This window comes from Macaca mulatta, chromosome 15 (assembly GCF_049350105.2).
Source record: "Macaca mulatta isolate MMU2019108-1 chromosome 15, T2T-MMU8v2.0, whole genome shotgun sequence".
In the NCBI taxonomy this organism is placed as follows: Eukaryota; Metazoa; Chordata; class Mammalia; order Primates; family Cercopithecidae; genus Macaca; species Macaca mulatta.
The window spans coordinates 6,222,814-6,243,744 of record NC_133420.1 but is presented as its reverse complement, the minus strand read 5'-3'; the positions used below and the strand labels follow the sequence as shown (position 1 = coordinate 6,243,744).

The 20,931-nt window shown below is 57.0% G+C and overlaps 1 protein-coding gene across 3 annotated transcripts in view; it reads right to left on the bottom strand.

The window, feature by feature from the left end:
- Positions 1–20,931, bottom strand: part of CCDC187 (coiled-coil domain containing 187) — a 60,537-nt gene that overhangs the window by 16,814 nt on the left and 22,792 nt on the right. The window contains exons 9-17 of one of the 3 annotated variants that reach the window (XM_077967091.1): positions 18,875–19,470; positions 18,319–18,412; positions 15,096–15,208; positions 10,424–10,500; positions 9,975–10,082; positions 8,708–8,832; positions 8,483–8,574; positions 1,647–1,723; positions 983–1,116 (exon numbers count right to left, since the gene is read on the bottom strand). In XM_077967091.1, the coding sequence (XP_077823217.1) occupies positions 983–1,116; positions 1,647–1,723; positions 8,483–8,574; positions 8,708–8,832; positions 9,975–10,082; positions 10,424–10,500; positions 15,096–15,208; positions 18,319–18,412; positions 18,875–19,470 (1,416 nt within the window). Of the gene's footprint in view, positions 1–982; positions 1,117–1,646; positions 1,724–8,482; positions 8,575–8,707; positions 8,833–9,974; positions 10,083–10,423; positions 10,501–14,920; positions 15,209–18,318; positions 18,413–18,874; positions 19,471–20,931 lie in introns of those variants that run through there. The other 2 variants (XM_028834601.2, XM_077967092.1) reach the window with 2 other exon arrangements.

Below are 20,931 nucleotides of genomic sequence, written 5' to 3'. Positions count from 1 at the left end.
CTGAGGCAGGAGAATGGCGTAAACCCGGGAGGCGGAGCTTGCAGTGAGCCGAGATCGCGCCACTGCACTCCAGCCTGGGCGATAGAGCGAGACTCCGTCTCAAAAAAAAAAAAAAAAAAAAAAAAGATTTTGCCTTAAGGAAATGACCTCTCTATCTTCATTAATAATGGCAAAAAGCTGGAGACAGCCTAGAAGCCCAGAGATCCGGGACAGGCGAAGGGAGTTACAGCCCTGTCTGTGCGCCAGTGCGCCCTGTGTGTTACAGCGGTTACGCAGACACACAGAAAGGTTTTCCTGACATTTAAATTGAAAACGCAAGTTACAAAACAGCACATGCCGCCCATTTGCAACGTGGCAATAGCCATGTGTGTTTCCCCCCAGAACAGAGTATCCGCACTGGGCGCGGTGGCTCAGGCCTGTAATCCCGGCTCTTTGAGAGGCGGAGGCGGGTGGATCACCTGAAGTCGGGAGTTCGAGACCAGCCTGATAAACATGGAGAAACCCCGTCTCTACTAAAAATACAAAATTAGCCGGGCGTGGTGGCGCATGCCTGTAATCCTAGCTACTTGGAAGGCTGAGGCAGGAGAATCGCTTGAAGGAGGCGGAGGTTGCAGTGAGCCTAGATCGCGCCATGCGCCACTACACCCCAACCAGGGCAACAAGAGCGAAACTCGGTCTCAAAAAACCAAAACAAAACAAAAAAACAAAGTATGCGCAAAGATGATTTCAGAGGTCATCTTTGGGACGATGGGGGTATTTTTTTTATTTGTGTATTGAGTCCTTTACTGTCTTAGCTAAGTTTCAGCAAACACCTATTACTATTTGGACCAGTACCTTGTTTCTCAAAACGCTGTCGGGCCACGGGAGGGACCCGGACAGGGCGGGGCGGGGCCGCGGCGGGACGGGGCCGCGGCGGGGCGGGGGCGGGGGCGGAGCGGGGGCGGGGGCGGGGGCGGGGCCGGCGCTGGGCGCATGCGCTCACCCTCGCCGATGCTCCAGCCAGGCCAGCTCCGCGAGCGTTTTCTCCTGCAGCGCCATCTCTCGCAGGTGCAGCAGCGCGGCCTGGTGCTGTGCTCGCAGCTCCTCCTCCCGCAGGCTCCGCTCCAGCATCTGCGGCTTGAAGCAGCCCAAGGCTCCTAAAGCTCTGGGTTCGGCGCTTCCGGGCCTCGCGGGGTTCCACTAGGGCGGGCCGCTTCACCGCCTAGGTTCTAGATCGCTCCAGGCACCGGCCACCGCCTCCGAGAAGCCCTCTAGGACTGCCCGCCCCGCTCATCTCCCATGCCGCCCCCGCTTCCCCGACTGTGAGCTGGCGGGGCAGGCCGGATCTTCATCATCTCGGCCTCACCACCAGCCCTGATCCAGGAAGCCCAGGCCACCTGCCCTAAGATATACAACCTGGGCGGGGGCTAACCGTGCCCAAAGCACCCTGTTGAAATGCCTGCCCCGCTCTGTCACCCAGGGCGGGAGGAACCGGCTTGAGTAGCCGTCAGCTGGAAGACTGCGTGACGCAATGGCCGGAAGAACCTCCTGACCCAGAACCTGCCTTGGCCCTTCTTAGTGGAGGGACAGTTGAGTCCGGGGCCCACTACCAGGGCCTTGCTGGGCCCTGAAGTTGTGCCCCTCCCCCAGGGGACCTCTCCACCTACCTGGTGGGCGGGGTTGTCTGGAGGGAAGAGCTTGGCCAGGGGCAGCTGGGAGAGGGCTCCGTCAGGGCCCCCCACCTCTGAGGAAGGAAGCACCATGGTTGGGTCATGTAGGGGGTCTAAGTGCCCCGTGTCAGGGGCCATTTCTACCGGAGGGCCTCATAAAAGTAGGAGGTCTAGGGCAGTTTAGTGCCCCCACCCCATCCCGGACACACAAGGCTTCACGAAGAATCCACAAGACCACGCGGGAAGGGACCAGCAGTCTCCTGATGTGAAGTTCTAGTGTGTGACCCCACTGACTGTGGGAAAGACCAGACCAAAGGTAGAGGGAGCTCAGGGAGACAGCCCAGCTGCTCCGCTTCTACAGGAGGGGAGACTGAGGCCCACAGAGGGAGAAGGGCTGTTCTAGGTCCAGCACCAAGGAGCTGGCAGGTGACGGCAGAGCCCTGATCCCCAGCTGAAGTAGCTGACCTGCTGCCCACCGCTGCTGGCCGTGCTTCTGTTTCTGAGTGATGGAAAAAGGAGCCTATACTTAAAAGTCCTTAAGGGCTTTCCCTCCCCACAAAGAGCAGAAAGGACTGGATTTTGGCTTTACCATCCCATCTGCAACAACTAAAAAAATCACATAAATATACACACACATATGTGTGTTTATATAGAGATATGTGTGTGTATATACATATATATATATTTTTTTTCACACACACATATGAAAGAACAGTTTTCCAGGCACTGGACATGAGGCAACACAGCACAGTGATCCCTGAGAGACAGAAAACAAAGGAGGTGAGACTTGCGACGCTCACCGTTCACTGCCTGAGACAGTTGCCAGGCTATGGTGAGGGAGGGGAAGCTGGCTGAGCTGGAGGAATGCCTGGGTAGAGGAGACAGCAGAGTCTGGGGGGACCAAGGCAACTGGAGTTTGTGGGGGCAGAGTGTCAGAGAGGAGAGAGTTGCACAGATAGAAGACCTCTGAGATGTATGAAGCGTCCTCCTGGAGTATTCAGTAGAGAACTGATGGATGAATGCATGTCAAGAAGCTACCAGGGCCGGGCGCGGTGGCTCAAGCCTGTAATCCCAGCACTTTGGGAGGCCGAGATGGGTGGATCACGAGGTCAGGAGATCGAGACCATCCTGGCTAACACAGTGAAACCCCGTCTCTACTAAAAAATACAAAAAAACTAGCCGGGCGAGGTGGCGGGCGCCTGTAGTCCCAGCTACTCGGGAGGCTGAGGCAGGAGAATGGCCTGAACCCGGGAGGCGGAGCTTGCAGTGAGCTGAGATCCGGCCACTGCACTCCAGCCTGGGCGGCAGAGCGAGACTCCGTCTCAAAAAAAAAAAAAAAAAAAAAAAAAAAAAAAAAAAAAAAGAAGCTACCAGATGCTGGGACAGAAGCATTCCAGGGGACTGGAAGCCTGGGAATGACACCTGTTTCCAGTAGCCAGGCTGGAGGACCTCAGCACTCCCAGGTCACTGGGCAGGCAGTGTACACAGAACTTTCTTGCCCTGACTGTTGGAAATGATTAGCCCCAGGCTGAGCATTGACGCTCAGCTATTAACGCACTATTTTTTTTTTTTTTTTTTGAGACAGAGTCTCGCCCTGTCACCCAGGCTGGAGTGCAGTGGCCGGATCTCAGCTCACTGCAAGCTCCGCCTCCCGGGTTCACACCATTCTCCTGCCTCAGCCTCCCGAGTAGCTGGGACTACAGGTGCTCGCCACCTCGCCCGGCTAGTTTTTTGTATTTTTTAGTAGAGACGGGGTTTCACTGTGTTAGCCAGGATGGTCTCGATCTCCTGACCTTGTGATCCGCCCGCCTCGGCCTCCGAAAGTGCTGGGATTACAGGCATGAGCCACCGTGCCGAGCCTTAACGCACTATTAAGGCAAAGTCTGAAAGGATCAAATTACTTCCAATTGACTGCAGTCCAAAAGAAAGCTTCTTTTCTTTTGTTTTTTTGAGACGAAGTCTCGCTCTGTCGCCCAGGCTGGAGTGCAGTGGCCGGATCTCAGCTCACAGCAAGCTCCGCCTCCCGGGTTTACGCCATTCTCCTGCCTCAGCCTCCCGAGTAGCTGGGACTACAGGCGCCCGCCACCTCGCCCGGCTAGTTTTTTGTATTTTTTAGTAGAGACGGGGTTTCACCGTGTTAGCCAGGATGGTCTCGATCTCCTGACCTCGTGATCCGCCCGTCTCGGCCTCCCAAAGTGCTGGGATTACAGGCTTGAGCCACCGTGCCCGGCCCAAAAGAAAGCTTAAGAATGTTTATAGGGGCCCGTGTGGTGGCTCACACCTGTAATCCCAGCACTTTGGGAGGCTAAGGTGGGCGGATCATGAGGTCGGGAGATGGAGACCATCCTGGCCAACATGGTGAAACCCCGTCTCTACTAAAATACAAAAAATTAGCTGGGCATGGTGACGGGCGCCTGTATTCCCAGCTACTTGGGAGGCTGAGGCAGGTGAATTGCTTGAACCTGGGAGATGGAGGTTGCAGTGAACTGAGATTGCACCATTGCACTCCAGCCTGGTGACAGAGTGAGACTCTGTCTCAAAAGGAAAAAAAAAAAAAAAGGCATGTTTACAAGAATACAAAAATATCTAGCACTCAGCAAGGTAAAATTCACAATGTCCGGAAGATATGCAAAGAAACCAGAAAACACAACCCGTAGTGAGCAGGATAATTTATTAACCCTAACCCAGGCTCAACATGGGTGTGAGGATTGGCAGAGAAGGACATTAACAGTTTCGTAACTGTATCCCATATGTTTAAGATGTTTCGTAGAGCCACAGAGGATATAAAACCAAAAGATCCAAATGGAATACACATTCTGATGAAAATTAAAACACTTGGCCAAGCGCAGTGGCTCACGCCTGTAATCCCAGCACTATGGGGGGTCAAGGCGGGCGGATCACGAGGTCAGGAGATCAAGACCATCCTGGCTAACACAGTGAAATCCCATCTCTACTAAAAATACAAAAAAATTAGCCAGGTGTGGTGGCGGGTGCCTGTAGTTCCAGCTACTCGGGAGGCTGAGGTAGGAGAATGGCGTGAACCCAGGAGACGGAGCTTGCAGTGAGCTGAGATCGTACCAATGCACTCCAGCCTGGGTGACAGAGTGACAGAGTGAGACTCTGTCTCAAAAAAAAGGGAAAAAAAAGAAAGAAAATTAAAACACTTGAGATGAAAAATACACCGGATGGGATGAAGGGCAGACTAGACACTGCAGAAGGAGAGATGAACGAATTGGAAGATAATAGCAATAGAAACGATCCAAAAGGAAAAAGGGAGGAAAAAAGAATAAAATAATACAAAGAGCTTCAGTAAGATCACAACTTCAAGTGGCCTAATAGATGGGTAATTGGAGTCCCTGAAGGAGATGTGAGAGAAAGAGGAGCAAAAAGATATTTGAACAAATAGTGGCTAAACGATTTCCAAATATGAAGAAAATGAAAAATTCACAGGTCCAAGAATCTCAACAAACTCCAAGGACAAGAAATATGGACTTGGAGTCTATATTTTCCAAAAATTTTCAAAAAAAATGGAGTCCATTTTTTCAAAAAAAGAAAACATGAAAAACTACAACAAAAGACATCATAATAAAATAGCTCAAAACCAGTAACAAGGAGAAAGTCCTTTTTTTTTTTTTTTTTTGAGAGGGAGTCTCGCTCTGTCTCCCAGGCTGGAGTGCAGTGGTGCGATCTCAGCTCACTGCAAGCTCCGCCTCCCGGGTTCACACCATTCTCCTGCCTCAGCCTCCCGAGTAGCTGGGACTACAGGTGCCCACCACCATGCCTGGCTAAATTTTTTTTGTATTTTTAGTAGAGATGGGGTTTCACTGTGTTAGCCAGGATGGTCTTGATCTCCTGACCTCGCAATCCACCTGCCTCAGCCTCCCAAAGTGCTGGGATTACAGGCGTGAGCCACCGCACCTGACCGAGAAAGCCTTAAAAGCAGCCAGAGAAACAAAGACGCGGTAATGTACCGATGAACCAAGAAGAATGGCAATCGATTTCTTGTCACAAACAATGCAAGCAAGAAGACAATGGAGCAATGTCTTCGAAGTACTGAAAGGGAAAGACCACATCTAGCATTCTATGTCCAGGAAAGAGTACGTCAGAAATGGAGATGAGATGAAGGTGTCCTCAGACATCCGAAAGCTAAAGACACCAGCAGACACGCACCACCAGAAATACTAAGGGAAGTCCTTCCAGCAGAAGGAAAAGGATGCCGGTTAGAAATCTACATCTACCCGAAGCAATGGAGAGCACCAGAAATGGCAAAATGACGACTATGTGCAGATGGAAATATAAACACATACATCATTTAAAACTTTTAACAAGATAATTGGCTGTTTAAACAAAATGATAACAATGTATTGCAGAGTTTATAAAACATTTAAAATAAGCCTAGGTAACATGGCAAAACCCCATCTCTATAAAAAATACAAAAATGGCCGGGCACGGTGGCTCATGCCTGTAATCCCAGCACTTTGGGAGATTGAGGCAGGTGGATCACCTGAGGTCAGGAGTTCGAGACCAGCCTAGCCAACATAGTGAAATCCTGTCTCTACTAAAAATACAAAAATTAGCCAGGTATGGTGAAGTGTACCTGTAATCCCAGCTACTCAGGAGGCTGAGGCAAGAGAATTGCTTGGACCTGCAAGGTGGAGATTGCAGTGAGCCGAGATTGCACCATTGCACTCCAGCCTGGGCAACAAGAGCAAAACTCCATCTCAAAAAAAAAAAAAAAATTAGCTTGGGGTGATGGTGCATGCCTGAGGTCCCAGCGACTTGGGAGGCTGAGGAAAGAGGATTGCTTGAGCCCAGAAGGCAGAGGTTGCAGTGAGCCGAGATCTCACCACTGCACTCCAGCGTGGGTGACACAGTGAGACCCCCATTCTCAAAAAACAAACAAAACATTTAAAATAAAATTCATGACAACAACCACCTAATGACCAGGAAAGAAGAACTGGCCTTGTACTATAAGTGAAGTGGTCGACTGTGTATACTATCATAAATCCTAAAGCAGCCACTAAAATTACAGAGTTACAGCTCCTGAGCCAACAATGGAGATAAAATGGAATCATAAAAAACATTGCTTAATCCAAAAGGAGGCAGATAGTAAGTGGAAGAAGAAAATAAAGGGACAGATAGAACAAAAGAAGAATAACCAGGTGAAAACCTAACCGCATCCGTCATCACGTTCAGTGTGAATAGTGTAAGCACCCCAATTAAAAGGCAGAGATTACCAGACTGATTTTTTTAAAGCAAGATCCAACTCTATGCTGCCTGTAAGAAACACACTTGAAACACAAAGATGCAAATAAATGGAAAGTAGAAGGATGACAATGGAGATACCGCGAAACACCAGTTGAAGGAGAGCTGGAGTGGCTGTATTAATATCAGACAAAGTAGCCTTTGAAGTGAAGGATACTGCTGCGGGTAAGAGGATTATTGCATAATGACAGAGGGGTCAGTTCATCAAAAGCGCATAATAATCCCGAGTGTTTATGGGCCTGATGTCAGAGCTTCAGAATACGTGAAGTGAAACCTGTTAGAACTGCAAGGAGAACTCGGCAAATCGCAATGTGATATTTCAACACCCATCTCTTACTCATCGATAGGAATGTTAGGCAGAAAATCCACCAAGATGCAGTAGATTTGAAGAGCACGATCCACCAACTTGATCTAAGTGATACTGCAGGACGCTCCCCCCAGCAACAACAGAACCCACTGATGTTTTAAAGGAGCACCCACTGATGTAGACCATATTCCAGCTAAAACCCGAGTCTGGACATTATGAGGTCCACACGAATGTGTTTTGTGAACACAATGAAGTTAAACTAGGAATACGCAGCAGGTGCCAAGCCTGGAGATGGGGCGACTGTGGCCAGCTGGGAAGTCACCGCATCTGCCACGATCATACTGAGGGCTAAAATCACCTTGTGAGGCTGAGGCAGGAGAATGGCGTGGACCCGGGAGGCGGAGCTTGCAGTGAGCTGAGATCCAGCCACTGCACTCCAGCCTGGGAGACAGAGCGAGACTCCGTCTCAAAAAAAAAAAAAAAAAAAAAAAAAAATCACCTTGTGGTGGTCTCGCCGCGCCATCCCTACAACCTGCACGCAGACCCTTCCTTATTTGCTGACACACATCACACGGGAGGGGAGTCTGGACCAGCTTTTCTGCACAGCCCGCGCTGGGGAGGCTGTGCAGAGACCTTTCCCACCAGGGAAAGCCACTCAAAGGAATAGAAGTGGGCGTATCAGCAGGCCTGGAACCAGGGAAGGGTTCCTGTTCCCGAAGACACCGAGACAGGTTGTACCCAGGCTTCCAGGAGATGGCAGCCACCTGGAGGCCAGCCTGGGGGTCACGCCAGCTCAGAGGAGCTGAGACCCTCTGTCCCAGAGCAAGGCCAACAGCAGCCTGTGCTCAGTCACCTGGCGGAAGCCCCGGAGGACCGAGGTGCCACACTCACCCTCCCTGGGCTGCGGACCTCCCTTCCGGTCAGGCTGGTCCCCCAGCTCTAGGGAAGCTTTCCTGCTGAGATCCTGACACAGCTCCCCCGGGCTGGGTGGGTGGAGACAGTGTCCGCCAGCTGTCTAACCCAGTTCCCCGGGCTCAAGGGATGCCAGGGGCTAGGGCTGCCCAAAGGTCAGTCACTGAGTGCTGGAGTCAGACAGACCTGACTGCAGAACCCAGCTCCACTCTGCATGGCCTTGGGCAGCCACTGTAGCCCTCTGGGCCTCCTTGCTGTGTACCTGCCTCGGTTCCCCCCCTTTGGGTTCACACTGGCTGAGGGCTCTGCCTGCCTTCAGGCCTGGGTGGGGTTTTGAAGACACTGTCACCTGCAGAGGCTGGCTTGGCCACCACACTCTCTGGTCTGTCCTCGGGACCCTGGGAGGATGTGGCAGCATCTGTGTCCAGAGGCGGGTGTGACCTACAGGTGAGGACACGCCCAGGAGACTTGGCACCAGCGCCCGCAGTGCCCGCCCCACTACCTGTGCCCAGAGACTCCCCAATCTGCATTTCCACGTTGGGAGGGGGTGGCCAGCCCCAGCCCCCGGCCTCACCTGGGTGTGGCCGTCCCTGTGCTCTGAGAGGCTGTGGTCGGCTCTTGGTCCTTGCAAATTGGAGGCTGCTCCAGCTTCAATGCCTCCTCTGGCCCGGTCTGGGTCGAGTGTCTCTCCATCAGCTGCTGTGAGGAGTGGGAGGCGTGTTGTGGAGAACGCAGGAGGCAGCTCCACAACGGTGGGCATTGGGTCAGGACGGTCAGGCCAAGCCCGGTCCCAAGGAGGAGCCTGAAGCTGGGCAAGTCTCCAACCTCAGGGGCCTCTCTGTCCATCTTGCCAGCGGGGCTGACGGTCCCCTCCTGCCTCCCGGAGAGGCCACTGCAGGGAAGCAGGGGTGGCTGGTGCCCAGCCAGGGCTGGAGGGTGTGGGAGCTGGGGGGCCCACTGCACAGAGATGGGTGGGAAGGAAGCCCCAGCTCCGGTCCCGGCTGGGGGTGCTGGGAGGGCAGGCACAGGAGGGGAGCAAAGCCTGTGATGCCGGGAGCAGGGAGAGAACAGGCAGGGATGCGGGGCAGGGTGTCAGTGCTGCTGTGGGTCTGAGGCCGCCTGTATGTGTACTCCCACACGTGCACACACACACACACACACGTGCATGCACACACTTCCATCACTCTCCTGGAGATGCCCCCAACATGTACCGTGGATGTACTTCCCACCATCGGCCCCTGAACCAAACACAGAAGACAGGTCCACCTCCCAGAAGGTTATCTCTTCCAGCCAGGTCATAGCTGTCAGCCGCCCGGTCAATGCCCTGCCAGGGTCACCGTTCCTAGGCCTGGGTGACATTGTCACCTCATGGGGCAGGTGCTGAACCACCCCGGACAGCGAGAGCTGCCCATCGGAGGGGACACTATTGGTGCAGGACGGCCGTGCAGAGGCGGCTCAGGAGACACTAAGCCCCTTCCTTTCTGGCCAGAGACCTGCCTGGGGTGTAAGCACCACACGCGTGTTGGGTCGTAGGCGCCCGTGGAGAGCCCAGGGCTCGGGCCTACCAAGCCTGGGACACGGACAGGTGGGAGGCCCCAATGGCCATCTGTGACCCAGATCTGGTTCCCACTGAGGCACCCCCAGGACACAAGTGGCCGAAACCTCCTGTTTCTGGACAGAGACTTTGCTTTAAAGGGAGCTCCAGCCTCTGGCTCGCTTCCTCTCGGCGAGGGGTGCCCACTGTTCCCGTGGAAGTCTCCGTACTCCTTCCCAGTGTGACTGACCTTCCCACCCAACCTCCTGCAGAGACAGGGGCTCCCCCCGTGGCAAGTGGCCGCTACCTCCAGCTGCCTCCTGAAGAGCAGCCCATCCAGAGTCTGCTGCGTCTCCCAGGCCTCCAGCTCTGCCCGCCGCCGCAGGAGGGCCAATGCCCGCTTCTGCTGGTCCAGCTGCAGGGAGAACCCAAGCTCACGGTTCCTGCTGCCCCCAGCCAGGGAGGGTGGGCCCCTTCCTCGGGGGTGACCCCGAGGAATCCTATGTCTGGGCAGGACCCCTCCCTCCAGCCCACCAACTTTCTCTCCCTGCCAGGGGCTTCCCCATCAGCCCGGGAAGCCCCTCCGTCTGTTCCTGCCACCTGCATGGTCCCCTCCCTCTCACCCGGCCACCCTGTTTCTAAATTCTATAGTCTGTGCATTAGAGCCTCTTCCACTTGGCCTCTGGGAGACAGAGGCTGCCCCCGGCTCACCACCCAGCAGAAAGGGGACCCAGCTGTCGTCGGCCTGGGGCAAACCTTCAGAGAATCCAGAAAGCTGGAGGTCTTCCGCTGGGTGTTGGGAAGGTGTCTCGCACACGGGTCCTCCTGCTGACCTGTGGAACAATGGAGGGGGGCAGCTGAGTGGCCCAGGCCACTCTCCAGGCCTCCCCTCGCCGCTGTCTCGGCGCACCATGGCACAGCGGGTTAACACAGCCTCTGCACCTGCCGGGAAACTGAGGCATGGAGGCCAGGAGTGAAAGCGGCCTGACTCCTGAGCCCAGCTGGCATCAACTCCATCAAGAGCAGCCCCTGCCCTGCATGTCGAGGAAGGGCTGGGAGGGCTGCAGCCCCATGGAAGGACACAGAGACCCGCTGCATCTCCTCGTCCCCGCTAAGGCTGGCTCTGCCTGACCCCGGCCAGGACCAACGCCCGGATGGATGGCAGGAGTCTGTGGGGAGGGCGGAGGCCCAGGCCCAGCATATGGGCTTTGCCCCCAGACAGACCGGGTCCATCAAGCATTTGCCATGTGACCTTGAACAAATCACTTGTCAGTCAGAGCCCAGTGGGGACACAGAGGTTCCTCCTTCCCTTGTGCGAGGGTCCAAGGAGATGGTTTGGTACAGGCTGGCTGTGCACTCAGCAGGTACAAGCTGCTGCTGACGGTGTGGACAGGGTGGGAGGGTGATGACAGGGTGGGTGTGAACGGGGTGGGTGGGTGCTGACAGAGTGGGTGGGTGCTGAGGGGGTAAGTGGGTACAGACAGGGTGGGTGGGTGCTCTCGGGGGGTAGGTGCTGAGGTGGTGGGTGGGTGGTGACGGGGTGGGCGAGTGCTGAGGGGGTGGGTGGGTGCTGAGGGGGTGGGTGGGTGCTGATGTAAGCACTGGCACAAGTCCTGGGCTCTCCTTGGAATTTCTGGGATTGGTCCAGAGCGTGGGCATGAAAACCTCAGCCTCCTCCTTGGATAGTGAAGTCCCCAGTAGCAGCGGAGGGGGCTTCTCTTTCTCCTTGGTGGCCCCGAGTCCCAGCTCTGACTCTGCACGCTGTTGGAGCTCCTGGCCCCACGGAGGCTGCCACCAGGAGGCGCTGCAGGCAATGGGGTCTGCAGATGGTGGGGCCTCGTGACGGCTCTCGATGAGTGCCCCAGTCACTGTCGCCTAGTGTACGGACGGAGCCAAGACCAGGATCCCCACTCCGACTGCCCCAAGACCGGCGGCTCCTCCAGTGGACTGCTCGCCTTCCCGGAACGGAGCAGCTCAGCCGTGAACCACACAGCTCAGCCGGTCCCTGGGCGTTTCCACAGCAGCAGAGGACGCCCCAAAGCACCGAGACAGGGCGAGCAGCAGGGGCGCCGGCCACATGGCGTGCACTGAGCATTCGCGGTCACCCCTATGGCCCCATCTAACTGGTGATGATGGAAAGTGGAGACACTCTTACACTTCTTGGTTTTGGTTCAGGCATCTGTTCTGAGCTGAAATTCCTTTTTCGCCAAGGGGAGAAACCATCCTTTGCTTTTGTCTCATGGCCCTGAGAGAGGCTGAAGCCAGCGAAGGGGCCCCAGACCCACCAAATGCCCCTCCGGCTCCTGCGAGCCCCACAGTCCCGCGGCCCCCAAGATCTCCCAGCTGTGGCCTGAGGAGGGGGAGTCCTGGTCATCACCGGCCACATCAGCACCCAACAGTTCAGGGGACATGGCGGGACGTGAGCTGTGTTTGTTCCTGAGCTCTGAGCAGTGACCCAGGAGAAAGCGAGCCGTCCCCGAGCTGGGCATGGCCCTGGCTGGACAGAGACTGCAGGAGTCACCCCAGTGAGTGCCCTGACTCCTCTAGAATGGGTGAGAGCCCCAAAAAGTCTAGCTCCATGTGCCACCCCAAAGTCCCTGGTAGCTGTGAAGATGCAATGGGACAGTTTGACAGATCTTGGCACACAGCAGCTGCCGTCACTGCTGGTGGTGATGATGTTAACTAGCTACATTCTCAGTCATGTGGCTTGGGTCCTGGGGAGTCACAGCCTCAAACCAGAATGAGGCTGACAGGACCCATGCCCTCGGTGGGGGCTGTGGAGTTTGAGAGCCAGGGCCCTGCTGTCCAACATGGCGGCTGGCAGCCACACCCACCATTTACATTTAAACTTAAATTCACAAAAAATAAAATGTAAAGTGCCACTCTTCAGTCACACTAGCCACATTTTCGTGGCTTGACGGCCACATGTGACTGGTGGCTACCATATTGGACAACTCAGAATCTGGAACATTTCCCTCATTGCAGAAGGTTTCTAGTGGACAGTGTGGTGTATGTGTTTAAGTCTAGAAAGTTCCACTGGATGGAGCGAGTCTACGTGTTTAAGTCTAGAAGCTTCTATTGGACAGTTCTGGTCTAGGTGTTTAAATCTAGAAGGTTCCATTGGACAACTCAGGTCTGTTTAAGTCTAGAAGGTTCCATTGGACAGAGCTAGTCTACATGTTTCAGTCTAGAAGATTCCACTGCACAGCTCTGGTCTGGGTGTTTGAGTCTAGAAGGTTCCACTGGACAGCTCTGGTGTAGGTGTTTATGTCTAGAAGATTCTCCCAGACAGTGCTGCCTCCAGTCATAAAAGCTAGACCCAATAGACTCCTGTTGCCTGTACCCCTGGGGCTACTGCACCTTCCGCCCATAGGATGGTGAATGAGGTATGGGGTAAAAACTGCCCCTTCAGGCTGCCCTTTCTAAGGAGAAGGCAGAGCCTGACTCTGACCTCAACCCCCTTGGGAGATCCCGGCCAAGAGGCGGCTGTCCTGCGGCCATTGGAACTGTCCATGACTCACATCGGCTAGCCCCTGCCCATCCAGCCTTCAGGAAGTGGGAAGTCAGCAAATCCGGCAGTGGGAGAACAGAGCCCCATCCCAGCCCATCCCTGGGCACCCTGGGAAGCTCGCTGCACCTCCCTGGGCTGCACTTTCTGGGGATAGGAAAGGTGGTGCTATGGTTTGAACGCTTGTCCCTCCTCATGTTGAAATGCAAGGCAATTCAGCCATGAGGCGGCTATTCAGCCACGAGATGATTCAGTCATGAGGGTTCCACCCTTGTGAATGGATGAATGCCATCATTGTGGGCGGAGGTTTGTTATAAAAGGGGGAATCCCACCCCCTCTCGCCCCCCTGCCTTCCTCTCTGTGTTCATGCTGCAAGAAGGCCCTTGCCAGACGCCAGCATCTTGTTCTTGGACTTCCCAGCCTCCAGAACTGTGAGCCAATACATTTCTGGTCATTATAAATCATCCGGTCTCTGGGATTCTGTTACAACAGCATAAACAACCAAGGCCAGAGGCCTGCAGGGGCCTTCCTGACTCTGAACGCCCCCCAGCACATGAGCTGTCTGCCCCTTCCTGTTGAATTCTCCCCTTGGCCTCATGCCTCAGATCCCATCCGCTGTGTATCCTCCCTTGCTTGTCTTCTTACTGTCCACTTTCCCTGAAACACAGGCACTGTAAGGGCCGGGGCCTGCTCCCTCAGTGCCAGGCAGGCAGTGATACTCAGAGGGTGTGTGTGGAAGGAAGGGGCAGGTGCATACCAGGGCTGTAGAGGCTCCCACGTCCTGGAGACTGGGAGAGTCTCCCAGGGGAGGGGCCGGAGTGGGGAAGACGCAGACCCTTCCTCCCTCAGAGGGCTCCAGGTGTGAGCCCGACAGGCCCTCTCCTCCACACACACACAAGCATGCACACACACATGCATGTGCACAAACACACAGGACCCTCTCTGCTGGTCCACAGAGAACAGCTTCCCTCAAGCTGCCAGGTATGGCTCCAGGGCCCTGGGAGGACGCTGTCAGTTGGGGAGGACCCGATGAGCCCCTCACCAACCGGGAAGCAGCCTCCAGGAGGGCTCCAGCTCAAGGCTTTGAACCCAGCCCGTGGCATCCACATCCCAGGACTGAAACCCTCCTCCCTGCCCCCGGCACTGGCCCTGGGGCAGGAAACTTCCTCAGAACTCCCCGCTGCCAGCCGAGGAGGGTGCAGGATGTATCTGGGGCTGCTCTGGGATGGTGGTCCAGGGGTAGCCCCCCATTCACTCAGAATGCACCCTCCCACCATCTCTCCCCCAGCTAGACATGAACATGTTTTACTCCAATGCTCAAAACCTGTTCTTCTGAAGAAAACCAACAGACAACGACGAAGCAGCAAAAAGGGTCCCCCACCTTCTGAGTCCATACTCACTTCCCATGGCTGCACCAGCCCCTCCAGCTGCCCTGCCAAGCCCGCCCGCCAGGAGGGTCCCACAGCGCAGCCCATGCCAGCACGAGGGCCTCAAGCCCAGGGCTTCAGCAACTGCTGGGTCCCTTGGGCACCAGGCAGTGGGCACTGCTTGTTGGAAACCCAGGATGAAAAGACTCAGTAGCAGGAAAAAAAAGTCGAATCCAGGCTGATGGGACTGTAAGGAAGCGCCCTGGGAGGTGGGATGAGCACAGCGGCATGGGGCATGGCTGTCATGAAATAAGCACGTGGGTCTCATCCACCCAGCCCCCATCACTGCAGGCGTGGCGAGCACAGAGCACGCAGAGGGTCCCAAAAGCCTCCAAAACCTTTAATAACGAGGCGTGGATGCTCTCCACGTGGAAAAGTATTTCTCTACCCCACAGGGCCAAGCTCGAGTGCTAGGCAGTGGAAGGGGTTCTCAGCGGATGCCCCTGGCCACCCGACCAGCCAGCCCAGGGCCTGTCTGCAGGGTCGCCCTTACCGCAGCTCTGGGGGGTCCAGGGCGCCACAGAGTCTGCCCCTCCAGCTGACGGCATCTCCTCCAGTCGTAGGGAGCCCCAGATAGGGTGCAGCATGGCTGGGCCCGCGTGTGACCTGGAAGACACAGGCACACGCATGGTAGGGCCAGGACCGTGGAGGAGATAGGAGGCAGGGAGATCTGGGGGACAGCCCTTGTTGAGCAGGAAGCTGGGCTCCTGTGGCCTGGAGCAGCTCTCAGACTCCCAACAGTGTGCCCAGGATGGGACCCGAAGGCCAAAAGCCTGGCAGGGGAAGAGCCTGAGGCCTGGGAACCAGGAAGCAGGGGTGAGTGGGAGGCAGGGGTGAGCGGGAGGCAGGGGTGAGCAGGTGGGGCCTGAGCATGTGTCCCAGCATGGTGGTGTGGGCCGAGGCGAGGCTACCAGCCCACATCTGGTAAGCACCGGCGCCAAGCCTGGCTGCTCTGGGCTCTGTACTCGGACCCCAGGGAGAGCAGGGGTATGCACGGTCAGCTTCCATGGCCACCATCGGTCCCCAGGGCCAAGGTCAGAGTCTCCCCAGCCAGCGTGGTCATCGGGACCACCTCTGCCATCTACTAAGGGCACTGCCCACCAGGCCCAAAGCAGAATGGGGTCACACGTCAGCTGTGACCTTCACCCCTCTGCTCAAGGCTGGCACTGGAGACTTCAGGGCAACCTATCTGGGGAGCACCCAGGCTGTGACCATGGAGGCAGGCATGGCTGGACCCACACACCTGCCCCCACTCAGGCTGGCCAGCACGCAAGGCTGACAGAGCCAGGAGCCAGGTGTAGCCGCTGGCCTTTCCCCTGGAGGTGGCTGAGTGGTGAGGGAGAGCTGCCAGGCACAGGCAGGCAGCGCTACTGGGATGAGGGGTCTTTGGGGTGCACAGAGAGATGGTTTGTGGGTGGGGCGTGTGCTGAGCCTGCATCCATGAGCACAGCTCGCCTCACTTTGCATTTCTCATCAGGGCCCCCATCTGTGCTTCCTGGTCCACAGTGACCCAGAATCCACTGGAGTGGCTGAAGATGCTGCCCATACCTGTGGCCCAGGGGTTGTTGGGCAGGGGGTAGACACACCCTCCCTCAGCAGCCCTCAGGGCCCACAGGTGTTTGTCTCACACCCCAACTCAGAAATCAGTCTGAGGCCCGGAGCAGTGGCTCACACCTGTAATCCCAGCACTTTGGGAGGCTGAGGTGGGAGGATTACGAGGTCAGGAGTTCAAGACCAGTCTGGCCAATATGGTAAAAACCCGTCTCTACTAAAAATACAAAAATTAGTTGGGCGTGGTGGCGGGTGCCTGTAATCCCAGTTGCTGGGGAGGCTGAGGCAGGAGAATCGCTTGAACCTGGGAGGCAGAGGTGGCAGTGAGCTGAGATCAAGCCATCGCACTCCAGCCTGGGCAACAGAGCAAGACTCCATCTCAAAAAACAAAAACAAAAAACAAACAAACAAAGAAATCAGTCGGAGAGGCAGCCAGGATCTGGGGCACCTGAGAGGCTCGGCGTGGGAAATGCAGGAGGGCGGCAGCAGGTGGATCCAGCAGAGGCTGCCTGCGCTGGCCCTGAAGCTCCCGCCCCTCAAGTGGTGAGTGGCAACAGCTGTTTCAGAAGACACAGGCCGGGCCCATTTCCTGGTTGCTGGAGCAGGGGCGGAAGCCTTGGGAGGGCCCAGCGAGCCTCTGAGCCTCTCCCTAATCCCTGCTCTCCACAAACCCGGGTCCCTCCGGGCCACGGTTCATGAATATGATTCTGCCTCCTGCTGTGTCTCTGCCGCCTCGGCAGGGCTGTGGAGGTGGAGGGCACAGCCCAGTGCCTGGCCCTGGTGGGAACGTCTGGGTACCATCGCCACAGGGAGCCTGGGCCAAGCCTCTGCCCGTCTGGCTGGACCCAGGCTAGGCCAGGAATGCGGAGACCTCAGCCTGAGTCTGGCCCTGGGGGCAGATCTAGCTGGTCCCCGGGGAGCCAGGGACACTGAAATTAACCTTTCCAAAAATTCTCACCACCCCCGCCCCCCACCCCTTCTCAAGGGCTGGGCGGAAGTTGTCCCGGGCAACGCAGGGACAGAGGCGAGGTCTGGCCCGATGCTGCCCTCTTCTGGTCACAATGACTCAGTTCCACGGGCTGGGCTGGGCCTGGGCAGCAGGTGGGGTCGGGAGTGAGATGGGGCACAACCCAAAGGCCCTGGCACAGGCACCAAGCCCACCATCCCCTGAGGTCAAGGAGTGAGGCTCCAGGAGAGGAAGCTGGTGGGGTTTCCTAGGAAGGATGGGCAGGGGAGGCTTCGGGCCAGGAAATGTCCCAGCAGCGGGGAGGGGAGGGGCGGGGAAAGGAGGGAAGGTTGGGCTTGGGGAGGGGGCACCCCCTTCCCCCACATGTGGACTCTGAGCAACAGCTCCTCTGCTGTGGTGCCCACTGCCACCCTAGTGCTACACGTGGCGTCTGCCCTCACGCCCTCGGCCACCCAGAAGACAGCTTGGTGGAGGTGGGTGGCATGACCCAGGCCCTGGCGTCCAGGGAGCCAACGTCTAGGTGTCCCTGGTGAACCTGGCCACATATTAAGGATGCACAGAGGCCTTCCCAAGAGACAGCCGCTGACCTGGCCTCCTGCCTGCCCCGCCCGTGGTGCTGAGTTTTTGAGCCTGGGTTCCAGGGCTGCCTGGGAAGCGGCTCAGGTCAGGCCGGGGTCCCTCACCCGGGTGCTTCCATCAAGGACAGAGGGGTGAGAGTGGCCGTGAGTGGCCCAAGAAGGCCTGGCAGCATGTGGCGTGCAGGGAACCGCGGCGACCAGGAGGGCACTGCTGGCCAGGAGGCCCTGGACAGGGATCCCGGCCCACCCTAGCAAGAGCGAGAGGCTGCTGGGCAGGTGGTGGGCTCGGAGGAAGATTTTTGGTGGGGAGCAGGTATGGAGGGGAGTTTTTCAGGAGAGGAGATCCAAACATGTTCACAAATCCCCAGGAGGGACTCGAGGCCACAGCTGCTACTGAGGCTTAGGTGCTCGGGAGGGAGCCGCCGCCGCGTGCACTACAACCTCTGTCATGAGTGTCTAACTCAATTTCCACCTGCACACGCCCCTGGACCAAACCTGCTGGGCTCCACTTCCGCCTGGGGCTCACTGGGGCTGCAGGCGCTGGGGTAGGACAGATGCTCCCCTGGGAGGAGGGAGTTGGGACGGAGAGGGACCTGGGGTCGCGGGGGAGGTGGGCTTACCTCCCCGCAGAGGGGCTGAGGGCCTGGAAGGGGGCCACACCTCTCTGCAGCCTTTTGTCCAGTTTCACATCCACGTGTCCCTCTTCTAGGAAACCTTGGAGAAGAGGGCACCTGGCTTCACTCCCTGGTCAGCGGGAGCACAGGACGGGGGACCCAAGCCATCACAGCAGGAGAGCCTGAGCCACACCTGCAGGGGTGAGGGTGGGGGAGCTTCCCTGGCCCTCAGGCCCCTCTGCTGGAGGAAGGGCAGGGAGTCAGCAGGGAAGGAGCCACGGGAGAAACCTCACTCTTCCTCTGGCCAGAGGACAAGACCGGAGCAACAGCTGTTGCAGATGCCACACGCCACACAGGAGAGCTCACACACTCCACACGCCACGCGGGAGAGCCCACGTACACCATGCTGCTCAGACCCCCTGGACAACCCCTGGCTGTTGTCCTCCTAGCCCCCTTTCCAGGAAGGAAGCCAAGGCTCAGAGACAAAATGGGGTCCCCATTCCTCCCAGCCCACAGGACCCCCGGCCACCCGGCAGTCACCTTGGCCCAGGTGCCAGCCTACCTCGGGGCTTGCTCTCGTGGGGGGACCTCAGGCTCACACTCTGCTGTTCCTCCCAGCTGGGGCCCCACGGCAGTGTCTCGTCGTCCAGGAAGTAGGTGGCAGGGAGAAGGGGCTGGGGCTGCACGCTCGCCCATTCCCCAGGTGCCTCTCTGCCCCCGTTGGGCCCCAAGGCTCCAGGGCAGGCTGGGGCGGTGAGCGTGGGGGCAGCAGGCAGGGTGTGGGCACGTAAGCGCAGCAGGCTGGCAGCTAGGTCCCCGACAGTGTCCGGTGCCTCGGCATCCTGCAGCTTGGCAGTGAGGCTATCGACCCGTTGCTTGAGGACTTTGGCCGTGGTCTCTAGCGCCTGCAGCCGCGCCTGCTTATGCTGGAGGTGCAGGGGGCTGGAAGTGCCCAGGTGCTCGGCCTCCTTCGGGTCCAGGTAGATGCACAGCCCGCGGGGTAGGTAGTGGGTGGTCAGGTCCTGGGGCTCCAGGGATCCCAGAGAGGGTGAGGCTGACAGCAGCACGGGGGCATCCCGTTCATCTTGGGGGCCCCCTATCCCTGGGGTCTCTAGGGTCTCAGCACGGTTCCAGGCTCTGTTCAAACACAGGCAGAAGCTGCAGGGGGAGAGACGTGGGCAGATCAGCTCAGGCTCGGTCGCCCCAGCAAGGCATGAAAAGCACGCGTGTTTTGTGGGGGTGAGCATCACAGCAGCGTCTGTGACCGACCGAGTGTCTGTCCGCAGGGACCAGGGAAGTGGTGACGGTATCCACACAACAGACACAACAGACCACACAGCTGCCGCAAGGAACAGGGCCAGGCGTGAGTGAGGGGACAGAGGAATTGGATCCCGGGCACTGCCTGTGGGGTGTAAAACGGTGCTGCCGCGGTGAGAGGCAGTTGGGTCGAACATAGAACGACCACGGGTCTGGCAAGTCTGCCTCTGGGCACGCACCCAGAAGAGCTGAAATCAGAGTCTCAAAGACGTCACCCCTGTTCACAACAGCCTTATTCACAACAGCCAAAAGGTGGAAGCCACTCAGTGTCCATCGAGGGACGAACGGAGAAGCAAAATGAGGCCCACCGACACAGTGGAATAGTATTCAGCCTTGAAAAGGAAGCACGTTCCAATGCAGGCTACAACATCACCCTTGGTAGAATAAGCCAGGCACAAAATGAAACTGGCCCGATGGTCCCCTGGAACTCACCTTCATGGTTTCTTCTGAATGACCATAGAAATGAGCCCGGCCGGTCTTAACACGTGAGAAAGTTTCATTTGTCTTACCTGAGTTCCTTTCTCAGGAAACCGACCACCAGCCCTCCCAGACAGAATCAAGGAGTTGAAACGCACCAGGTCACCGCATCCGGACGATGAGATGCCAGACTCCTTGTGCATCACGCTTGCTTCCTTACCCTTCCCTAGTTCCCGTTTCCTGCACGGAGCTGCACTCCTTCCCTGATACGCAAGACCCCAGCTTTAGTCTGTCAGGCAGGGAGTTGGATTTGAGACTGAGCCCCCGTCTCTTCGGCAGCGGCACCCAATTAAAGCCTATTCCCTGGCAATACTCATTGTCTCCGCGATTGGCCTTCTGTGTGGCCAGCGGCAGGACTGAGACCAAACCCCTGCTGTTTCAGTAACAAAAAGGACAAATACAGTGTGTTCCCGCTCACATGAGGGCCCTGGGACAGGCAGATCCGTATAGACAGGAAGTAGAATGGTGGTTGCAGAGGGCTGGGGAGGAGATGGAAAGTTAGTGTTTTATGGCGACAGAGTGTCAGTTTGGGAAGATGAAGAGTTCTGGAGGAAATAGAGATGGGGTCTCGCTATGTTGTCCAGGCTGGTCTCAAACTCCTGGCCTCGAGCAATCCTCCCACCTCAGCCTCCTAAAGTGCTGGGATTATAGGCGTGAGCCACCGCGCCCGGCTACAATTTTTTAGGTGGGGAAAAAAACAGACAAGGACGTGATGAAGTGAGATGAGGCCCTGCAGCCGCCCAAGATGACGAGGACCAAGCTTGGCAGGATCCTGTTGAGCAAACGGAGCCTGACAGTGGCCAGTGGGGGAGGGGCTGCCCTTAG